A 20362-nucleotide genomic window follows, 5' to 3' on the forward strand; every position below is an offset into this window, starting at 1 on the left:
GTCTTTACGGTGCTACCATCTAGCGGTCATATTCAATACTGTCATGCGAAAGTTACATGCGCACAATTTTTTTTTTGTTTTACACATTTTCTGTTTACATTAATACACGTGCCGCTTCATGAAGAAAAATATTTTCGCAAAAATGTTGCTGATATTAAATCTAAAGTTATATTTGTCATTGCGGGTCACGTGATCACCCGGGCAGCATGTCACCCGTCTTTAGACCTTCTGCTGACAACTTGTCGACAGTTGACCGTCAGAAGGAACGTTCCGGCAACATTTCTTTAGACTTAAAGACTTCATAAGTGAATCGGAGAAGTTGGAATCATGCGCTCCATAGCGGGACTCGCTGCAATAGTCGCGGCCGCAAGCGTCTTCCTCTACTTGCTGTCCACACACCTCCCCCCGGGACCCGCGCGGACCGAGCCGGACTCCCAGGACCTGGATCAGGAATTCAAGTAAGATCAACTTAAAAAAAAAAAAGTTACTTATTAACGCGCGTGTCGTGGCCTGGAATTACTGCTGAAATACTTTTTAAATCGATAAAAACAACTTTAATACACTTTAATTACATTCAGGGATGTTTTGATGTAAATGAATGAGTTTATTTATTGTTTGGTTGCACATGTACTCTGGTGTTTACGGTAATGCTGATATTGACTACCGTGATTTAATATCAAATATAAATATAAAAGTGATGAGTCTGTTTGAATGAAAACTTTAATGGTTCATATCAAATTCAGATGAGCTATTAAAGCAGACTGACCTTTATTTTCTTGTCGCAGGATTATTTATTATTACCACTGCCCTCTGTCGGTCAGATATTGCATTTCAGCCCAACAATTTGACTTGGCAAGGAACTGTATGTGCATAATATTGCAGTGATATCAAAATCACAACTTTGTTTTGAACAAAGTTCCATAAAATGACAGTAATGTCGACAAAGACTCAATGAAAAGTTTCAATTTTTCTCTATGCATTTACAATAACATCTCTAATTTATAAACGTGGACATATTTTGGTATGTAGTGAAAAAGGCAATTATTTCAGAGACAACAATTATAAGCCAAATTATTGACATATAGCGAGTTTTTCTTGTTTTTGCAAATAGTACTTCAGATGCAAAGACAAAGTTGAGTTATTATTATTATTATTATTATTATTGAGTTAGTTCCATCTTATCCCAAGCTGCAGTACTTTTACCCAGCAACACGTACACAGTCAAGAAGGAGAATCTTGAGGCTTAATAAAATAAGGCAGACCAAGATTGTCTTAATGCCAACAGTCAGACTTCTATGTGTGTGTGAGTGTTAGTGTACGCGTGCATGTGCACGTGCAGCCAGTAAACAGATACAGCATATTCTGTTACCTATGAAGTCATTGAAGGGTGACATTATTGAAACTTTCTCCGCCTGTTTGCTCCGTCATTGATAATGCTATCTATGCCAGCATTTATTACACAACCATTATTAGTAATATTTCATGGTCATAATTATTCAAAACTGCAATTGAAATGTTTCGTAATACTGCTCTGTCTGAAAATAAAGAATACATCACTAATGGTGTCACTTACTAAATAAGGTCAGTGGAGTCGGAAAACATTTCAGAAATCAAAATATGCTATTAAAAGTCATATCTTAAAATGTAATTTAAAAGGGAATCCTGACATATATTTATTTATATACTCTCACTCTTCTGCTGTAGGAATGTCTACCTCCTTATTTACTGTTTCTGAATGAGCAGCTGCTGTAACAGAAAACTTGAAAATGTCCTGTTGACTTCTGGGAAGATCTGTGTCTCTATTTCCTCTCTGTTTTCTTCTCATACTCCAACTAAGTGAGACTGAGGGTCCATATGTTTTTTATATATCTAAATATATATATATATATATATATATATATATATATATATATATATATATATATATATATATATATACAAATACTGTTGGTAAACTCCACATATTAATTATGTGATTATGAAAAATGTTTATTCAAGGATCACATATGTTCTCTGTCTTATGCATTTTCAGCATTTGTTATATTCCTTATTTAATTGCCCTTTTTCCCCTTGATATTTATTGTTTAAATACATTCTAAGTTTCTCGCATTATTATAGAAATTGCTACATTCAAATATAACCGTTTTTTTCCATTATTTTCCTTGAATAAATAATTTCATTTTATTAAACTGCTACAATTAAACTCATGTTTGAGTTTTTGATCATTTGTTTTCCCTTTTTTAAATAATAATGCAGTATTAATAATAATTTGTTATTTCTTCTGTTTCTTTTTTTTTAAATACATTCATTTATTTTATAAGACTACTACAATCAAACTCCATTTAGATTGTTTTTTAAAAATATTTTCCCGTTTGTTCATTTAGTTTGTTTTTTTGGTAACGTTTTTTTTCCTTTTTTTAAAGATAATTTTTTAGATTAAAACATATTCACACATAAATGCTGCAGAAATGACTAAATTCTTCTACACCTAAGCAGGGAGTTCTTAAAAGGTGTACAGGCGAGTGGAAAATCTAAAATAAAAGTGCTCGCTGTGACACATTTCTGCCTGTAAATACTGAACATACATCTCTGAAGTTTCATATATCGGAGCTGGTCAGACGTCATCTGCGCTTCAACCAATGACGGAGCAGTGCGTGAGTCAGCTGACCCAGGAGCAGGTGGCCACGAAAAAAAATGTCTTCTTGTGTTTCAGTCGGGGGATTTTAGTGTGTAAGAGGGGTTTGGGGGGCTTTCTCCGTTTACCCAAGTCCGCAGGTCGAGATATTTTTGTCACTGCAGCCACACACTTGTGTTCATACACAGACGTAATGAGGACTCCAAATTTTAATAAGATAAGTCATTTCTTTCAGCAAGTACACAGTAGGAAAAGATAAAGTGCAAATATTAATAAATAAAAATGTTCTTTTATTAATAAAGAAACAAAATAATAAGATTGTCGTTTGTTTCCATTCAGACTGAAGTTCCCCTCCGACCTGGACGAGTTGCGTCAGCTGGCCGAGATGCTCAAGTTCTACAAACGAGAACATCACTACTACGTTCTGTTGCTTTTCTGCAGCGCGTATTTGTACAAGCAGTCTTTCGCGATCCCTGGATCTTCATTTCTGGTCTGTCCATTTATGATGCAAAGTATTGAATCAAGTTATGTGTTCACTAGGGGTGTGTATTGGCAAGAAACTGGCGATTTGATCATGTTACAGGGGCAACAATATTTAATGATACTGTTGTAACAAGGATATATTTGTAGTATTGTCGAGTACTTGACTCTGGTGATGCAGAATTTACAGAGCACGTGAATCTTGACAAATTCGTAACTGATTTAATTTGTTTTGAAACCAAAATATCTCCAAACATCAGCTTTAAAAGCTGCTGGAGTCCACTGTATCCTCTCGTCCTCAGTCATCGACTAGATATCACAGGATTCATTGTTTCTTTAGCTGACTGCCCTATGGCAGCCGGAAGGTTAATTGTAACACAAAAGTGAAAAAAACGCCCGGAATATTTGAATGTTAATTGTAAATTGAAAAATTGAATTATTTTATTTTTTAGACATTTTATAGTAATTATAAACCATATGCTGTTAAAATATAGTTCACAATGTACCTCTTTAATACTCTACCTAATCTAATCTTTCTTGTCTTGTGCAGAACTTGTTAGCCGGAGCAATATTTGGACCGTGGGAGGGTTTGTTGTTGGCGTGTTTACTCACCACGACCGGCTCCACCTTCTGTTTCCTTCTCTCTTCTACTTTCGGGAAACAGCATGTCGTGAGGCTCTTCCCAGACAAGGTGGCGCTGTTGCAGAGGAAGGTAAGTGTGCAAAAATAAAATTGCATTTAGTGTTTTCAATCAGCGGTCCCTGACCTCTGGTCTGTGGAACTATAGTGGTCCACGGTGTGTTACACTTAAAGACAAATAACAGAAAATAACAATAGCATGTCACTCTTTACAAATCAAGACTATTATTTTGTTCAATTTTACTAAAAAATAAACCTATAAACGGGATTAAATTAACAAAAGAAACCCTATTTGGAACATCTTGTTGCAGAGAATAAAGAGCTCTTGATGATCCAGCATTATAGTGAGATGTATTTTTCATGCACATTTATTCATTTTTTTGCCCTTTAATTTGAACCGTTTTATCTGATGAACATTCTGTGAATAAAAAGGTTAACAACATAACAAGGTTGGGGAACAACTGATTTACTTAATATCTGAATCAACTTTTTCTCAAGGCTTTTAATAAATATTTTTCTGTTGCTTTTCTCCTCCATCACTTCCCTTCTTTTTCTCCTGATGTCAGGCGGAAGAAAACCGTAGCAGTTTGTTCTTCTTCCTCCTCTTCCTCCGTTTCTTTCCTATGACTCCTAACTGGTTCCTCAACATCACCTGTCCTGTGCTCAACATCCCTTTACCCATTTTCTTCTCCTCTGTCTTCATAGGTGAGCGTTGAACCACAACCTTGTATCACTGAAGATATTATCTTTGATGTATTGAATCTTTTTATTTTACTCCAGAAATCAGAACAACTTTGAGGTCGTTCTGTGGGAAGAAAGTATTTAAATTGTTTGTCTATTATTTTAATTGGTACCTCTTCCCTCTTCCATGTGTTTTTTTTCATACGTTTAGTATGACCTGAAATGTTCATTTTAATTGTTAAATAAAGCAGCTAAATGTAGCATAAGAATTGCACCCTAGCATTAAGTAGATAAAGTTGCTATGACAGTAAAATCACACTATAACATTAGTAGGGAGAAACATGAAGGAAATTTAAATGCTAAAGCTACTTTAGCAGCAATAACAAATACATTATGTAGCTGAAGTTACTGGAGCAGATTTCAATAATGAAATATGAAGTTTGTTTATCTTTTCTAGCAAATTCGCTTCAAAGAAACAAGTTTTCGCTCGACAGTTGTATTATTATGATGACAATGTAGATGCAAAAGCTAGGTGAGCACATAATCTTATCCACTTCAGCAGCTCAACTTACATTTTTATCTTATTGATGATATTTTGATTGACAAAATTTCTTTCTTTTTTTAAGTGATAGTTTAAATTCAAAAGCAATTAAGAAATCATTATAAACTCTACATTCGTTTTATAATGTGTACATTTATGGCTGGATATTAGAAGGTAGATCAGAACCTAGTACCTAGATCCTAGTTCTTTTCAAAGATACTTGACTATTTGTGAGCCAAAGATTTAAGTTCCTATTAAATATCTTTGGCAACTAATTGCATTACTTTATAATCAGTGTATGTTGTGAGGGTCCGTCAAGCAAAAGGTAAAAGGGTAAAAAGTATAAATATAGCGGTAAAAACAAAGAAAAAATTAAATAAATAGTTAATACAAAATCTAATAAAATCCACCTAAATCTGCTATACAATATATAAATATATATATATATATATATATATATATATATATATATATATATATATATATATATATATATATTGTATTTATTATTTAATATATAAAGTTATTTATTTTCCAAATGTAATTATTTTTAGGAGAAAAGTAATAATAACAAAAATAAAAAAATAAAATTAGGCAAAGGTCCTTAAACAAAAACAATATCATCAAATTTAGAGTAAAAGTAGTAATGCATAATAAAAATATCTTAAATAACACTGTCCACATGATCTTTGACATCATAAGAGCCACAGTGTCGAAGGGATGTATTTGGCCCCTGGGCCGCACTTTGCTGTAAATTTAGCTTAGCATTTTAGCTTAGCATTCAAACCTCTGCTTCACAAGTGACTTACAAGTCCAGTGACACTTTGCTAAATAGGATTAGCGATGACAGTTAGCTTTATTAGCAATTTGTGTTAGCCTTATTACATTAGATTGACTTTATGAATCCCTCTGGAGATCTTTAAAACTAACCTGGCTGTGAACTCAAAATAATTAAATAACTTTACTGTTTTACGTTAAAGGTTTGATTCCGTACAACTTCATCTGTGTACGCACCGGCTCCATCCTCTCAGAGATTTCCTCCATGGACGACATCTTCTCCTGGGGCACTCTGGCTCAGCTCTTGGCCATCGCGGTGGCAGCTCTGGTGCCCGGAGCTCTGATCGAGCGCTACGGCCGGTCTCACCTGAAGGTGGACGGGATGGAAGGAACCGGTCCAGAACCAGCCTCAAAGAACCTGGGGCGGAAGAGGCGGTGATCCCTGGAGAGAAGAAAAATATTGGACATGATTTTATGAGAATCTTTTTTAATCTGATTTTAAAGTTTCTATGTTTTTACAAACTTTTAATTACATTGAAGATTTAGTAATTCAGTGTTTCAAGTTCACCACCGAAGACGGGTCAGAAAGGAAACACGAGACTCAGTGGGGACTAGTTTGTAGCCAAAAGTTTGCTTTGAAAAAGAACAGCTGCTAAGTGACCTGACGTCATCACTGATGGGACTCCTCTGCGTTTATCAGTGTGTTTGGCGCCCTCTAGTGCTTGGAAATTCTTTTTTACAAATAATCGAGGTGCGGAACTTTAATAGCACTTACTTGAAAAGGGTATTTATTTTAGTTATACGTTTACTTGGTCATGAGTAGTTTATAGTTTTTAGTTCACATTTTAAAGTACTTAAAAACACACACGTCTTAAAAGTAGTTGTTCCTCGTGTACAAATACTGCGCTCACTTCACTGTGAGCTTCTCATGCAGAAAAACAATAATAGATAAATAAATATACATGTATTACTCATTTTAACTTTAGTTTCGGTTTTTTCTCATCTTTGTTGTATGCAGTATCGATAATTTATTTATAGTTTGAACAGCATGGACATTGAAGCTGTCATCTTACAGGAAAATACTAACAAATTAAGCAGTAAAATTCTGGATAAAGTCGAGTACACACGAAAATACCACAAAAACATGCATGAGATATTCACACGTGCTGCTATCGTGTTTACAATGTCTTAAAATATGTTGTTGTTTTTTTTTTGTTGTTTTTTTTGGTTTTTTTGGAATCCCTTATTAGTCCCACGAGGGGAAATTCGGTAGTGCTTTGCAAGATTTGTTGCACTTTGTTAGTAAAATGTTATTTTTTCAACATTATTGTTTATTCAGAGTCTTAAAATTTTATATCCCATGAATTTAATAGAGTTAAATTTTAAAGTTGAGAAATATTAATATAACGTGTTTTTTGTGCTGATTTTAAGTTTTTATTTTATTTACGTAGATTACTTGTTTTAGTAGCTACATGTTGTTGGTTTTGTTGTCGCAGACTGGTTCTTTATTCACCATCATTTTGACGCTCACTTAATATCATCCTTTACTCAAAATATCTGCTCATTTATATCCTCATTTTACTTTTTTATTATGGGAATATGAAGTTACTCTGATGGAATAAAAAATAAATTGTAATTTTACTTTTTGAAAAAGAAAACTATTCTAAACAGGATATACAGTATGTTACCACTGACAGAAATATACAGTTCAACGTGCTCTTAAATAAAAGTGCCTTTTTGAATTAATATATTTGAGATAAACAGTATTTCATTGATGTGCAATTAAAGGGATTTTAATTTTTAAATAAAATGTTTGTTTTTTTCTTCTATGTATTTTTAAAAGTACATTTTTGAATATATTTGGTCTTTTAAAAGCATATTTTCCTGTCCAGAGACCCACCAATATATGTGCAGTTTAAAACACATTTATTAAAAGAATCCAAACAAATAAAACACGCTTTGGGTGCAAATGTTTATTTGGTTGATTGATACATTGAGAACAAACACGTACCCTGAGCACACACACTTTAAAAAGCCATGAGCAGAAAGAGAAACAAAATCCTGATGGAAAACTGCATCAACTTGTGGCCAAAGACAACATGCTCACCCACAAGACACTTTTTTAAAACAAAAATGAGTCTTTTTTTAGTAGTTAGTGAATTGAGAGGAATATAAAATAAATACCAAACAGTCAGTTAGTTTTATATTACAGTTCAACATCTCAGTTTATGTGTGAATTTATCTTCAAGTTTCAACATAAACATCATGATAATTTAGTGATTCTTCAGCAGTTCTAAGATTTTTTTTTAAATGGAAAGTCTTTCGAGGATCCACTGAAATGGTTTTTTTTTTAATAATGAAACACAAAACGTGAAATGGCTCAAACTTTATGTTGCATATTCAGTGAGTGTAAAACAAGTGAAGATTGAAACAGGAAGACACGCAGGAAGTCCATGTAGCGACTCGGAAATACTCAGACGAAAGAAACATGATAAACACAAATGGACCTGGAAACTTGGTGGAGGATTTAGAAGAAAACTATGTTTAAAAAAATTAGAAACTGAGTTTCTTACTGGATTTTTTTTTTTAATTGTATTCGTCTGTTTGTTTCTTGGTATCCAAGATGAAATCAAAGATTATCAAACCTCATTGAAATATGAGTGTGACCTTTAAGACTTGAGTTCAAGTCCAAAGGTCAAGTGAGCGCCAGTAGTTCCAAAAATAATACCAAAATATTGAACATATTTTAAAGGCAAAATCTCAACGAACAAACGGATTAAAACATAACTCATTATTTCCCTTTTTTCTTCAGTATGCTGACAGATCAAAGATGATAGGCCTTAACATTATGTCCAGAAGGCAGAAATAAAACGTCTTTTTCAAATGAAATGCTGACCCTTGTCCACTGCTGTAAGCTGCCGAGCCGGGCCGGAATAATACTTGATCCCTTTTTTTTAACTACTATCAAAAGTCGAATTTCTTTTTGAAAAAGTCGTGTTTTTACGTTGGTCACTAATGAGTCAATCTTTGTTAAGGATGGATCAAAATGGTGTTGATACCTGAAATGCAGTTTATAAATTGAAGTACAGGAAGAGTCGGGTCATTAACAAGCAGAAACGTCTGTTGTTGCGCCCATGCATGCGATAAATATTACAGCACATTTCTACAGTCAAATGGAGGGTCTGTGGGCGGGGCTTAGGAGGGACTGCACCGTAAGGCACTTGTGCTTTGGTTTCACCGCGTTCACATTTTTTAAAACCTCCGATTCATTTATCGTTTTAATTCTGCAACCCGGCTCAGTCCTCAGTGACCCGCCCCGTGGAGTGTGAAGTGGTAGAGCAGCGAGGTCACGTCCTCAAAGTCCTGCTGACTCGTCACGTGAGCTAAAATGCCCCCCCGCTGTAGGCGAGCACCGTAGCGTTCCGCTTCCACTCGCCCGGGACACAGGCCTCGCTCTACCAGCCAGTCCACCAGGTCGCTGCCCCGAAATGTACACTGGGGATGGGATGCAACAGTGGGGTGGGGGTCGTGCTGGTGAGGTTGTTGGTGAGGATCTGCTGCTTGGCTAAACGGCTCTTCAACAGAAGTCTGGAGACTTTCTGCTTCCTGGTGCAGAAGATTCTCACTCGATTGTGAATTTCTCTCAGTCCTAGACTCCTCGCCTGAGAGTCTTCCAGACCTGTCGGCATCAGAGGAAGGATTCACCCGTGGAAGCGCTTATGCTCTCACCTGAGCCACTAGGGGGCGTCGTAGGGAAAGAGACGGGGGCCAGAAGCAACAGCCAAAAAGAAGTAGAGGGGAAAAGTACGAAAGAAAAGAAATATGTCAGAAGAAAAGAGGTGGACCATGAAATTCCAAAAGAACCAGTTGTTAAAATGGTGAGAGTTTTGTTTTTGAAAAAAAAACATCTATAGTTTTCTGTATCAAGTTCTTATTTGAACTTCGGCTTTACCGCCCATTTGCAAATAAGGTCAAATGTTTCGGTTATAGTTCTAAACAACCATCATCAGATGCTTTTCCAAAACATCTTCCATTTTAATTTCATATTTCTGAACACTGTGAACTTCCAAAAACAAAACACTCAGTAGCCACACTGCTAACAGCTAGCATAGCTAATAGCTGATATCGGAGCAGGAAAAGAAGCTCCATCTTTAGCCAATAGGGGTGTAAGAAAATATTGATACACTTTCATATCGCAATTTCTTTTTCATGATACAGTTTCTATATTCAACAGCTCTCTGTTAATTTTTTTTTGTTGCTTTCAAGCATATTCTAATTTGATTCTTTAATGGTTTATAATGCCAAAAAATATTGTATAAAATTAAACTTTTGAAATTAAATTAAATTAAACTTCCAGTCTCTAGATGGCAGCAGTCATTACGGTGATGCCTTCAGCTCATTTTAAAGCTGATGTTTGGACATATTTTGGTCTCTATAAAACAAATGAAAGCAGTAACAAAGTCTCTGGCCATATTCTTGCCATTAAACACCCCTTTTAGCCAACAAGCTTCACATGCCAAGTTTGAGGAATAATCCAAGATGTTAATTTCATGTTTACAAACATAACAGTTATTGATCTAATAAATATATTTTGTTGTTAGAAAAGCTTAAACATGCAAAGACATTTTTTTTAATGAAGCTCTTGTACCTGCGTGTGTGGACGAGATCTTGAACACACTGGTCTTTGTGGTAGCGGACAAACTGGGTACAGGTGAGTCTCACCTCCTCTGCCACCTCTGCAGGACTCACGTCATCACCCTCTCTACCGTTCCACATGCTGAGCAACCTGCAGAAATTCCCCCAAATTAGTATTTTCTTACAAGCATTTAAACCAGAACTCACCTTTTCTTGAAAGGTAGGATGATCAGATGCCTGTCCAGACCAAAGATCCCGAAAGAAAGGAAACCCTGAAGTAGAGAAATGAGGAATAATGACTCGCATGTCTGTGGACACAGAAATAAATATTGTATATTGAATATTACCTGTCCATAGTTGGCCACAGCACAGAAGAACTGCAACTCCAGGTAAAGTCGTCCTGGATCTTTGTTGAACAGCCACCACAGGCAACTGGACAGATTCTGTGCAGAGACAACATTTAATTCTGAAACTCCAATATTTGTTAAATTTTGTTGCCTCTTTTAAGCATTTAATTTATTTTAAGTTATTGAATTTAATAATTTGTATATTGTAAGTTTTTCTATTAATTATTAAAATTAATACATTTTCTTGTTTACATATAGTGTTCATTAAATTTTCTAAATTAAATATTTGTCTAAATGAAAAACGTTGTTTATTGAATAATAATTTATTTTAAAAAGAAAATGTAATTATTGGATTTGGAATTTCAAACTATGTGAAAAAAAAATATTTATTTTATTTAGTTCAATATAATGAAAAAATGTAACCTTTCAAAACAGATGTTTTTTAATTCAATTTGGAAAAAAACAAAAAAGACAGTTGTAAAGAAATCAGGACCAGGATAAAAAAAACAACATTTTCTTTACATTTATATTCTCATTACAGTTCAGATCAGTTCATGAATGTCTGCATTGTTTTCTTGTTTTTTGTTTATTTATTCAATTCCTTTTATATAAAATGATTTAAATGCTTTATATTTGTATTGTTCAAACTCACCGCCAGCAAACTAACGCTGAGCAGCAGACACAGCAGGACATGTCTGACCGTCTGTTTCTCATCTGGAACCTGGAGTCCAGGAGGAGGAAGATCCAGCGGCTGCTCCGATGTCGAACTCTGGCGCTGATGTTGCTGACTGTCACACAGCGACCCCATGTGGCCTGGAGGAGGAAATTGACAATTACACAAAAATAAGCTTGAAGTGTAATCATTGTGAGGAGCCATCAAGTGAAAAGACAAATTGATTGAAGAAAATTATGGATATTTCAAAATAGGGTATCAACAAGTGCAATTATACCATGTTATAAAAAAAATAAGCTGATCCTAAGTCTTGTTAAAAAAATTATAATATTGTTCATTTTTTTGTAGATTTAATTAAGAAATACATAAAGATATTTTAACAAACAATGGGCAGAACATGTGAATATGATATAAATGCAACCTATTCAATTTTTGAGGGAAATATTAAAACATTTAAGTTCAAGATAAAACTGCATTATTTGTTTACAGAATGCAACATAACTTCACACTTTAAAATGACTGTTGAAAGTGTTGAGAAAGAAATATATAATCAAAAAAATATAAAACGCTAAAAATGCACTTTGCCCACATGTCGGTCAAATAATAGAAAAGCTCAGCATCTTTTTCTTTTTTTTAATTCTAAAAAAAAACACATTTTTAGAAGTCAATGCACTTTTAAGAATAAATATTTAACATGTATATAGTATCTGGGTTGTTTACCTGAACCATTGATGTGCTCCCTCTGGGCGATCATGTCAGGGATGTTTTGAGGAGAACAGACATTTAGATCTGGAAATATATCAAATGTGTTTATTTATCTATTTTAGTTTGATTTGATGCATTTCAATTTCAATAAATATCCATTATATTGAGCAGCTTGAGAATTTGTGATTAATGTCACATTGCAGTTGTTTTTAATGTTGCTGAGGAGTAAAATGACATCTATATTCAAGTAAGTTAAGAAGAAGTTACCAGAGTTAGTGCTACATGCAGGCGAGTTCAGAGTCTGCTGTGGTCTTGGGTGCGATTCTTCAAAAGCGCCAGGGTTTCTTAGCCCTTCACTGACACCAGTAGCGGCGGTTCTGTTCAGAACATGGTATCCTCGCTGCTCGCGGTCACCCTGACTGAGGCCCATCAGAGAAATGGCCCCCAACAGGAGGCTGACGGCGAGAACCACCGCTGTGCTGATGATCTACAACACAGGAGAGAAAACACAAGTAATGAATACACAAATGAACAAGCGTTTCTACAGTTAATTCTTGTCTCACCTGAGCTCTTCCATAGAAGAAGGCGGAGTCTATAGTTTCAGTTTGCTCTCCGAAGACCATCAGGCCTCCAACCATGATTAAAGGGACACTAAAAACACAGGAAGACATTTTAAGTGAACAATTTTGCAACTTATTTATGTAACCTAATTTCCAGAAGAAGATCTCCAGAAAGATTAAGTATATCCATCTATTTCAGCCTTTTTACACCTTACAAAATTTAATTCAAATAAATATAAATAATATTCAGCAATTCACAATTGTTATGTCAAAACAACATTACATTATGCATAGAGAAGTCAAATAACATTTATATTCAACCAACTTAGGATAAATGAAGATGTTAAATAAAACACATTATGTAATAGAGCTATTATTCAGGGGGGAAAAAATAAATGAATGAAGACTTTTACCCACAGTACAGATATAAAAAACACATGGTCCATACCTGCTTTTATTTAACTCCTGAATGTACAATTCTCTGCTCATAGCAACTGAAGAAACTAGAGTAGTTTTCAAGATAAGATGAATTATTAATGAAAAAGCCCTGTTTACTATTATAGGCTAAATTGTTAATTTATTTACTTGTGAGGTGTTGATAAGGCTTCTGATGAAGTTCCTTGTCATGTTCAGAGCCCAGGAGGTGGCGCTCTCAGTTTCAAAATTATTGTTGGAGGGCGTAGATCTTGAGTACTTGTAATCTTGAAAAAATGTTTTGAAAAAGCTAAAACTCTCCTCTCTCACTTACCCCCAACCTAACGCCATGAACACTCCTGGTCGAAGTCTCAGAAGGTTGTCCCGGTTAGTCAGAGCCAAACACAGAGGAATCAAACCTACAAGAGAAAAAAAAGTAATACATCGATTTTTATACGATTTTGAGACAATGGCGGTCAACATGAAATGACTTGACGGTTAAGATTTGTCCCCCGGACCTTAAGATCGACACATGTGTTCTAGTCATTTTTATATATTGTGCTTATAAATAAATCACCAGTCCAGATGTAGGTGCTGTACAAAGATCCATAGAGCATCGTGAAGGTGATGGTTTTGCTGATAAGGTTGTCCTCTTGCTTGACCAGGAAGTTCCAGAGGATCATGCTGACACACACCAGGAACTAAAGGGTATAAAAAAGATGTTTAAAAATGCATTCATCCGTCTGTGAGGTGTTGGAGGAGGCAGACAGACCTGAGCCAGGAACAGATTCAAGGCAAAGAGGTGAGGGAGTCGGTTGAATTTCCTGCTCAGCAACATGACGGTGATGGTCCAAACCTGAGGCAAGAAAGATGAGTCAGGGTCCACACATGTGTTCTGGGGCTGCCTTTAACGCACCAGAGAGATGAGGCAGACGATGCTGATGTTGAAGCTGACGTTTTGAAGCTCGGCCACCAGCGGCAGCGGGTCCATCAGAGGGATGGTTAATAACCAGGCGGACACGTACATGATGGGAGCAGAGAGGAACGTGCTGATGACCATACCGGATGTCACCTGAGGAGACGATCCATCAATATATTTGAAGAATCCGATGTCATTGTAAGGAATGCCAGAAGGGCCATAAGGAGGTCAATTTGAAAGTGAAGCTTAATTTTAATCCGGCCAATCTCCTTATGGCCGTGTATCAGTGTCATCAGAATAATAAAGGATTGAATTTGAAACTTGATTTTCTTTTCTTTTTTTATTATTAAATTATTAAATTCAATCATTTTTTAATTTAATATGTTTTTAAGTTTTTATTGATTAATTTGAACATGGAATATTTCCATAATGCATGAATTTATATAAACAAAGTACATGTTTTATAAAAAATTAAAAATGCATTTTCTAATTTTTATTCTTAACCTTTTAAATTCAATGTTGTTGGTTATACCGAGTGCCACCAGATAATATTGAATTTTAAGGCTACATAAACATTTTTACTTTGAATTAGAAAAAAAAACTTTATGAATTAATTTTGAAAATGTGTTGAAAAATTGTAATTTAAAAACAAATTCAATCTTTATACACAAATTATTGAATTTAGATATTTAAGAAAAAAGCATTTACGTAAAAAAAAATGTAAACGTTTTAATACTTTAAATGTTAAATTGAAACCTGTGCTGCCGTTGCTATGGAAGTTTTGCAGACTTGTGAATAATTTTTAATCTGGAATGCATGCACTGTAGAGAGAAGCTCTGATCAGCGCTTTTCCCTTGGGGGCGGAAGTTTGATAACCACATGTCCCAGCGGATCATTGACAGGAAGAAAACGCATAAAGAGGGGAAAAGACTTGTCGTTTAAAGAGTTGTTTTAGAATTAAATCCTTATATTTGCATTTCCTTTTTTATATACACATTTCTGTGTGTACTATTGTTTTCATAGCCATATAAACGACTCTATGCAAGTTAATTTAAAAGTATTTAATATACATTTTCTCCTGTCTATGTCTACATTTCAAATTACATAATTATGGCACTCCTGGCAGTTCATGTGATGGTGGCATATTCACAACTTCATTCTACTCACCACCTCTAACTCCATGTTGTAGTGTGCAGCGTAGATGGCCACGCTGGGTGCGGTCGGGAAGACTCCGTACAGGAAGGCAAAGTTGGACAAACTGGTGTGATTGGCACTGGTACTGTTCACGCCGACATCCAAAATATCCACCATATCTTTACACACCAGCGGCATCACTAGACTGCACAACATACATTCACACATAAGGATTACCTGTGGTGATTTAATAACTTGATTGAAGGAGTTCTACTCACAGTTTGGCTGTGATGAGGAGAATCAAAGCGACTCCGGCGTCTCTCGTCAGTTTTCTAAGCTGGCCAACCTGCGTTCAGTGATTGACAAACCTTCAGTTAATTACAAACCTTTTCATGTTAAGTTTTGAGAGGAATAACATTTAAATAAGTTAAAATTGGCAGCAGCAAAGAATGAAATATAAACATTTTCAAAATTTCAAAAAATTTTAAACATATTTTTTTTGTTCTAATTCCAATCATTTCAAAATTACATTTTCTTAACTATTTTTTAATTCGTAGCCTTTAATATAAATATGTTGCATGTAGTGACACCAGACATTACCGTTGCTCTAGAATCCACCATTATGAATTGAAACACTAGTGCTTCTACTTCCTCTCATCATCTCTTAGTAATGTCTGGTAACACTAATATTTTTTTATAGAATTTTAAAGGCTATGAATAAAATTACATTTTGAATTTGGAAAATTTATTTCAGAATTATTGAAATTAGAATATCAAACTCAAAATTCATTTTGATAATATTCACAATTTTTAATCCAATTATTCAAAGAGGAAATTCAACTTCTCAATAAAAAAAAATATTGTATTTAATAATTCAATTAAAATATTCAAAGCTTAAAAAACAAAGACAAAAAATGAAATAGGGAAAATTGAATATTGAAAAACATTCTGATGCCATGGATATCAATTTCCATAGATTTTGAGCCAAAATTTTAAGCCTACCTTATTAAAACAACAGTGAGACCGAAATTTGAGTTTTAGATGCTGAGCTTTGCAGTTCGTTTGTAGGATTTCTTAACAAGGAATCTCACCATAGTTAGTCCGAGGTAGAACAAAGCGGCTCCACCAAAAGAGTTGGCCAGACCGTCTATGAACTCCGAGAGCACAGAGGGAATCTTTTGCCCCAGAGCAAAGTGGGAGATGATTCCTATGATCACCATGAACACGATCGGGTTCTTCATCACCTGCGGAGTTCACAAATATCAACTTTCAGAGCAGAAAATTATCCCAGATTAAGAAAAAGAAGGGAATTAAAAAGAGGTTTGTCTTGAGATGACGCGTATTAGTACCTGGAAGACGACGACAGCCAGTATTCTGGCAGTGCTGCGCTGTGGGTGACTCGCCTGCTTCCACTGCTGCACCTCACAGAGAGCGAAGCCGATGGGATTGAGCAACATCAGGGAGACCGGGGCGACCAGGTAGATGTACTGGAGGTACTCGGGGTACGTGCTTCTGTACAGAGCGTCAACTGACACGACACAGACGGACGATGAATCGCTGATCTTGTTCGACTCAGCAGGATTTCTGGCTCGCTCACCTATCGGGTATCCCAGAGCAAAGTCATTGCTTTGAGTAGCAAAGATGGCGTAAAGACCAGCTTTGCTGTATCTGCTCTCTGAACTGGTCACCATCAGAGTGAGGACACACACCAGCGCAAACACGGCCACCTTCACAGAGGACAGAAGCATGAAACACTAGATTTATTAACAATTTATTATAAATTGAAACGTTACATCAAGACAGTTTTAATAAAAGTATTACGTATTTGAAAAAAATAGATGCTATGTAGAAAATAAGTTATGGCTTAATATCTCTTTTTTAGATTATTATCTCAAATATTAATAAAGAGTAAACATAATAGATTGTTGGATTTAAATTCATTTGGAGATTCACCAAAAGGAAGATTTAACCACCCTATTAAGGAAAAATGGAAAGACTCAAAAAATGTTTATATTAAATGTACAAAATCTGAGACAAGAGATTTTGTTTTGTAAGCATTTACATGTTTTCGTTTTTATCTTCCATAATAAAATGTACTCACTTTAAACAAACTTGACTGCTTGCAACATATAGCAAGTTAAAATATCATGTCAACATGAGTGCAAAGGTCAGGATATTTTTTTTCCGTAAGATAGATTTGTACTAACCTTGGCAACTAAAACGCTCCAGAAAAAAGCCCAGATTACGTCTCCAAAGTCCAGCAGCACCATGTTCTTGAAGAGCAGAGCAGGCAGAGCGAACTTGGACACAAAGTTTCCCAAACCTTTGGCCTGATTCTCTGTGATAATGTCAGCCCTGAAAAATAAGTTTTAAAGTTTCAATATATATTGATGAAAAAAAAAATCTATTTCATAACAAGACTTGTAAACTTCAAAAATGATCATTTATAAACATGTTCAAGTATTCACTATCACCATAAATACAGTATTTTTAATTATTTGACAAGATTTTATCAATTGCTTACATAAACATGAATATGACATATCGTAATACTGTAGGAACAAAGATATATTTGTAGTATTGTCGAGGGGGATGAAGAATTTACAGACCACATGATTCTTGACCAAGTTGTAACTGCTCTCTGCTCTCTCTGATGAATCAGAATATTTACAATTCTGATTCATCAGTCCAGAGCACCTGCTGCCATTTTTCTGCACCCCAGTTCCTATGCTTTCGTGCTAAGTTTAGTCGCCTTGTTTCCCTGTCGGAGGAATGTCTTTTTGGCTGCAACTCTTCCATGAAGACCACTTCTGGACAAAGTTCTCCGGACAGTAGATGGTGTACCTGGGTCCCACTGGTTTCTGCCAGTTCTGAGGTGATGTCACGGCTGGACATCTTCTGATTTCTGCTGCTGCATTAAGTCTCCTTGGTGACCACTGCGTCTACGATCCTCAATGTTGCCCATTTCTTTGTGCTTCTTCAAAAGAGCTTGAACAGCACATCTTCAAACCCAAGTCTGCTTTGAAATCTTTGTCTGGGATAAACCTTGCTGATGCAGTAGAACTACCTTGTGTCTTGTTGATGTGCTCAGTCTTGCCATGTTATATGACCTTTGACATGAAACTGTCTTCCACAACCTCAGCTTGGTAGCAGAGTTTGTTCCTCACCCAGTTTTAAGCTCCGACACATCTGTATCTTTTTCACTTAATGACGGTGTTTCAACCTACTTTTAAAATTGATGATCATTAGCATGTGTTTGGTATAATTGGTTGATCATACACATCACTAGAATCCTACAAAACCCCTGACTTTTTACAAATATACCATTAAGAATTGATTCTGGTTTTAAGGCAAAGAGTAGTAACAACAAATTATTTGATTTGATTTAGATTTCTCTTTTGTTCGTTCACTTTGCATTTTGTAAATGGATAAAAATAAACAATTATAATTCTTAAAAGCATTCTTAGTTTACTGCATTGTTTCACACCTGCCTAAAAGCTTCAAATGCTGCTGGAGTCCACTGTATCCTCTCGTCCTCAGTCATCACCGGGATCTTGCTCTGAATGTTAACCGTAAATTTTAAAATGGCCAAACTATTTTATTTCATTTTATACACATGGAAAACTATAAACCAGATCTTTGGTAAAACATAAAATGTAATTAGATAGCCTAAAAGTATACTTTATTGTTTTGTGTTGTTTTTTATATTGATCCAGTGCTCTTGAATAGCAATACAGTATCTTGGAAAAATATTGCGATATATCACTGTTTAAAATATTCTAAAACGCCTAGTCCTGTCATATTTTTATATCAACAGAAAAATGATCAAACCCAAATAATATTTGCATTTGAGTTGTAAAAAGAGATTAGAATTATATTATTTCAATCTGTATTGAAATATAAACCATATACTGTATATATATATATATTTTAAATAATGATCTGGTCATCATGAAAAAATGTATGCAATATTTAGGTGTATCTTTTTTACTTACACCCTACATATTATCTTGCTTCACAACCTGAAATCAAAGACCTGCTTCATTTTGACCCAGAAACCAATAGATAATCGTCCCAGAAGTACCTGCCAGCTATGTAGCCACACATGATGATGCCAAAGCACTCGAGCAGAGCCGGGAACAGCTTGTCGATGGACATGTGCGGGACAACAGCTGATCCCGCCAGGCTGCTGTGAGAGATGTTCTTCCCGTGGATGAGGACGAAGTTCCCGGCGGTCTCCATGGTGATGCTGGGACTGGGATTCCAAAGGTCAGGTGATGGTCCAGCCTCCAGGGAGGGAGAGTGAGGACCTGAAAAATGGTCAAATACATCGAATAAAAACACTGCGTCATCTTGTTTTTCATGTATGTATCGATTAATAAACATTTTTTTGCACCATTGTAAGAGCGTAGGTAAGCTAACTGTGGTGCAATAACAAGGTTAGCAACACGAGGTACATGCTAAAAACATCAGGATAATAACGTTTTGTTAAATCACGAAGCGACGCTGGTCGAACTATAAAGTACGACAACGAACCAGACTCACCTTGCGAGGCTAACACGACATTTTATCCAACAGAACAGCAGCACCAAAGACGCACCTGAGCTGCCAGACTGGCTGCTTCTCTCGGCGCTGCTCGAGACAAATCTGACAGCTGCAGAGAGGCCAGGCCCAGAGTGACAGGCGATCAAGCCAATCAGCTTCCTGGGATTCTCCACACTTGAACCTGATTGGATAATGGGGGTGTAGCGCGTGACACGCTGCGGCGCTCATGTGACACAGCACAAAACTCTCTTTTTTATTATTTTTATTTCACCATCGTTGATCATTTATTGATAGAAAAATGTGTGAAATATGTTAATAAAATAAAATGAAATAATTTATTTAAAAACATAAAAGTCTTAGCTATATTCAATTTCGTTGTTTGTTACAATGACAAAAAACGTTAATTTGATTCTAATAAAATATTGTTCTTTGTTAATAGAGAATAAAATAAAAGCTAAAAATGTTACCCAAAATAGAATAGAAAAGACAACAATTGCAATAGTAATTCCCTTTTTTACCCAAAATGTTTATTATTTTCTACCGCTTGTCTTTGACATTTTAAAATATTAAAAATAATAATAATAAAGAAAATGATTTTAAAAATATGTGAAAATATCTGTTTGGGATATGCTGGGAAACGGGGCAGTAATAACAATGAATCATGGTATGAATAGAGT

The 20362-nt window shown here is 35.4% G+C and overlaps 2 protein-coding genes across 3 annotated transcripts; one reads left to right on the forward strand and one right to left on the reverse strand.

Annotated features, from left to right (window-relative positions):
- The first annotated feature begins 6 nt into the window (after positions 1-6).
- Positions 7-7664, forward strand: LOC148069682 (transmembrane protein 41A-B-like). Its single transcript, XM_087802043.1, has 5 exons — positions 7-458; positions 2975-3125; positions 3666-3827; positions 4321-4459; positions 5957-7664. Exons 1-5 carry the CDS (start codon positions 328-330, stop codon positions 6190-6192), a joined length of 819 nt encoding a protein of 272 aa, XP_087658169.1. The 5' UTR covers positions 7-327; the 3' UTR covers positions 6193-7664.
- A 61-nt stretch (positions 7665-7725) lies between these two features.
- Positions 7726-19772, reverse strand: gpr155b (G protein-coupled receptor 155b). 2 transcript variants are annotated; one of them, XM_087802044.1, is made up of 20 exons: positions 19686-19772; positions 19225-19450; positions 17348-17495; positions 16738-16867; positions 16490-16668; positions 16232-16384; positions 15419-15486; positions 15174-15345; positions 14004-14159; positions 13860-13943; positions 13665-13788; positions 13422-13506; positions 12677-12764; positions 12381-12600; positions 12129-12197; positions 11388-11548; positions 10736-10831; positions 10596-10660; positions 10402-10539; positions 7726-9432 (listed from the first exon to the last, which is right to left on the reverse strand). In XM_087802044.1, the coding sequence occupies exons 2-20, from the start codon at positions 19380-19382 to the stop codon at positions 9057-9059; spliced, it is 2670 nt and encodes an 889-aa protein (XP_087658170.1). In that variant the 5' UTR covers positions 19383-19450; positions 19686-19772; the 3' UTR covers positions 7726-9056. The 2 variants fall into 2 exon arrangements, with proteins under 2 accessions (XP_087658170.1, XP_087658171.1); XM_087802045.1 differs by having other exon boundaries at positions 9293-9490.
- Positions 19773-20362: the final 590 nt, after the last annotated feature.

This window comes from Callionymus lyra, chromosome 11, assembly GCF_982586985.1.
Source record: "Callionymus lyra chromosome 11, fCalLyr1.hap1.1, whole genome shotgun sequence".
NCBI lineage: Eukaryota > Metazoa > Chordata > Actinopteri > Syngnathiformes > Callionymidae > Callionymus > Callionymus lyra.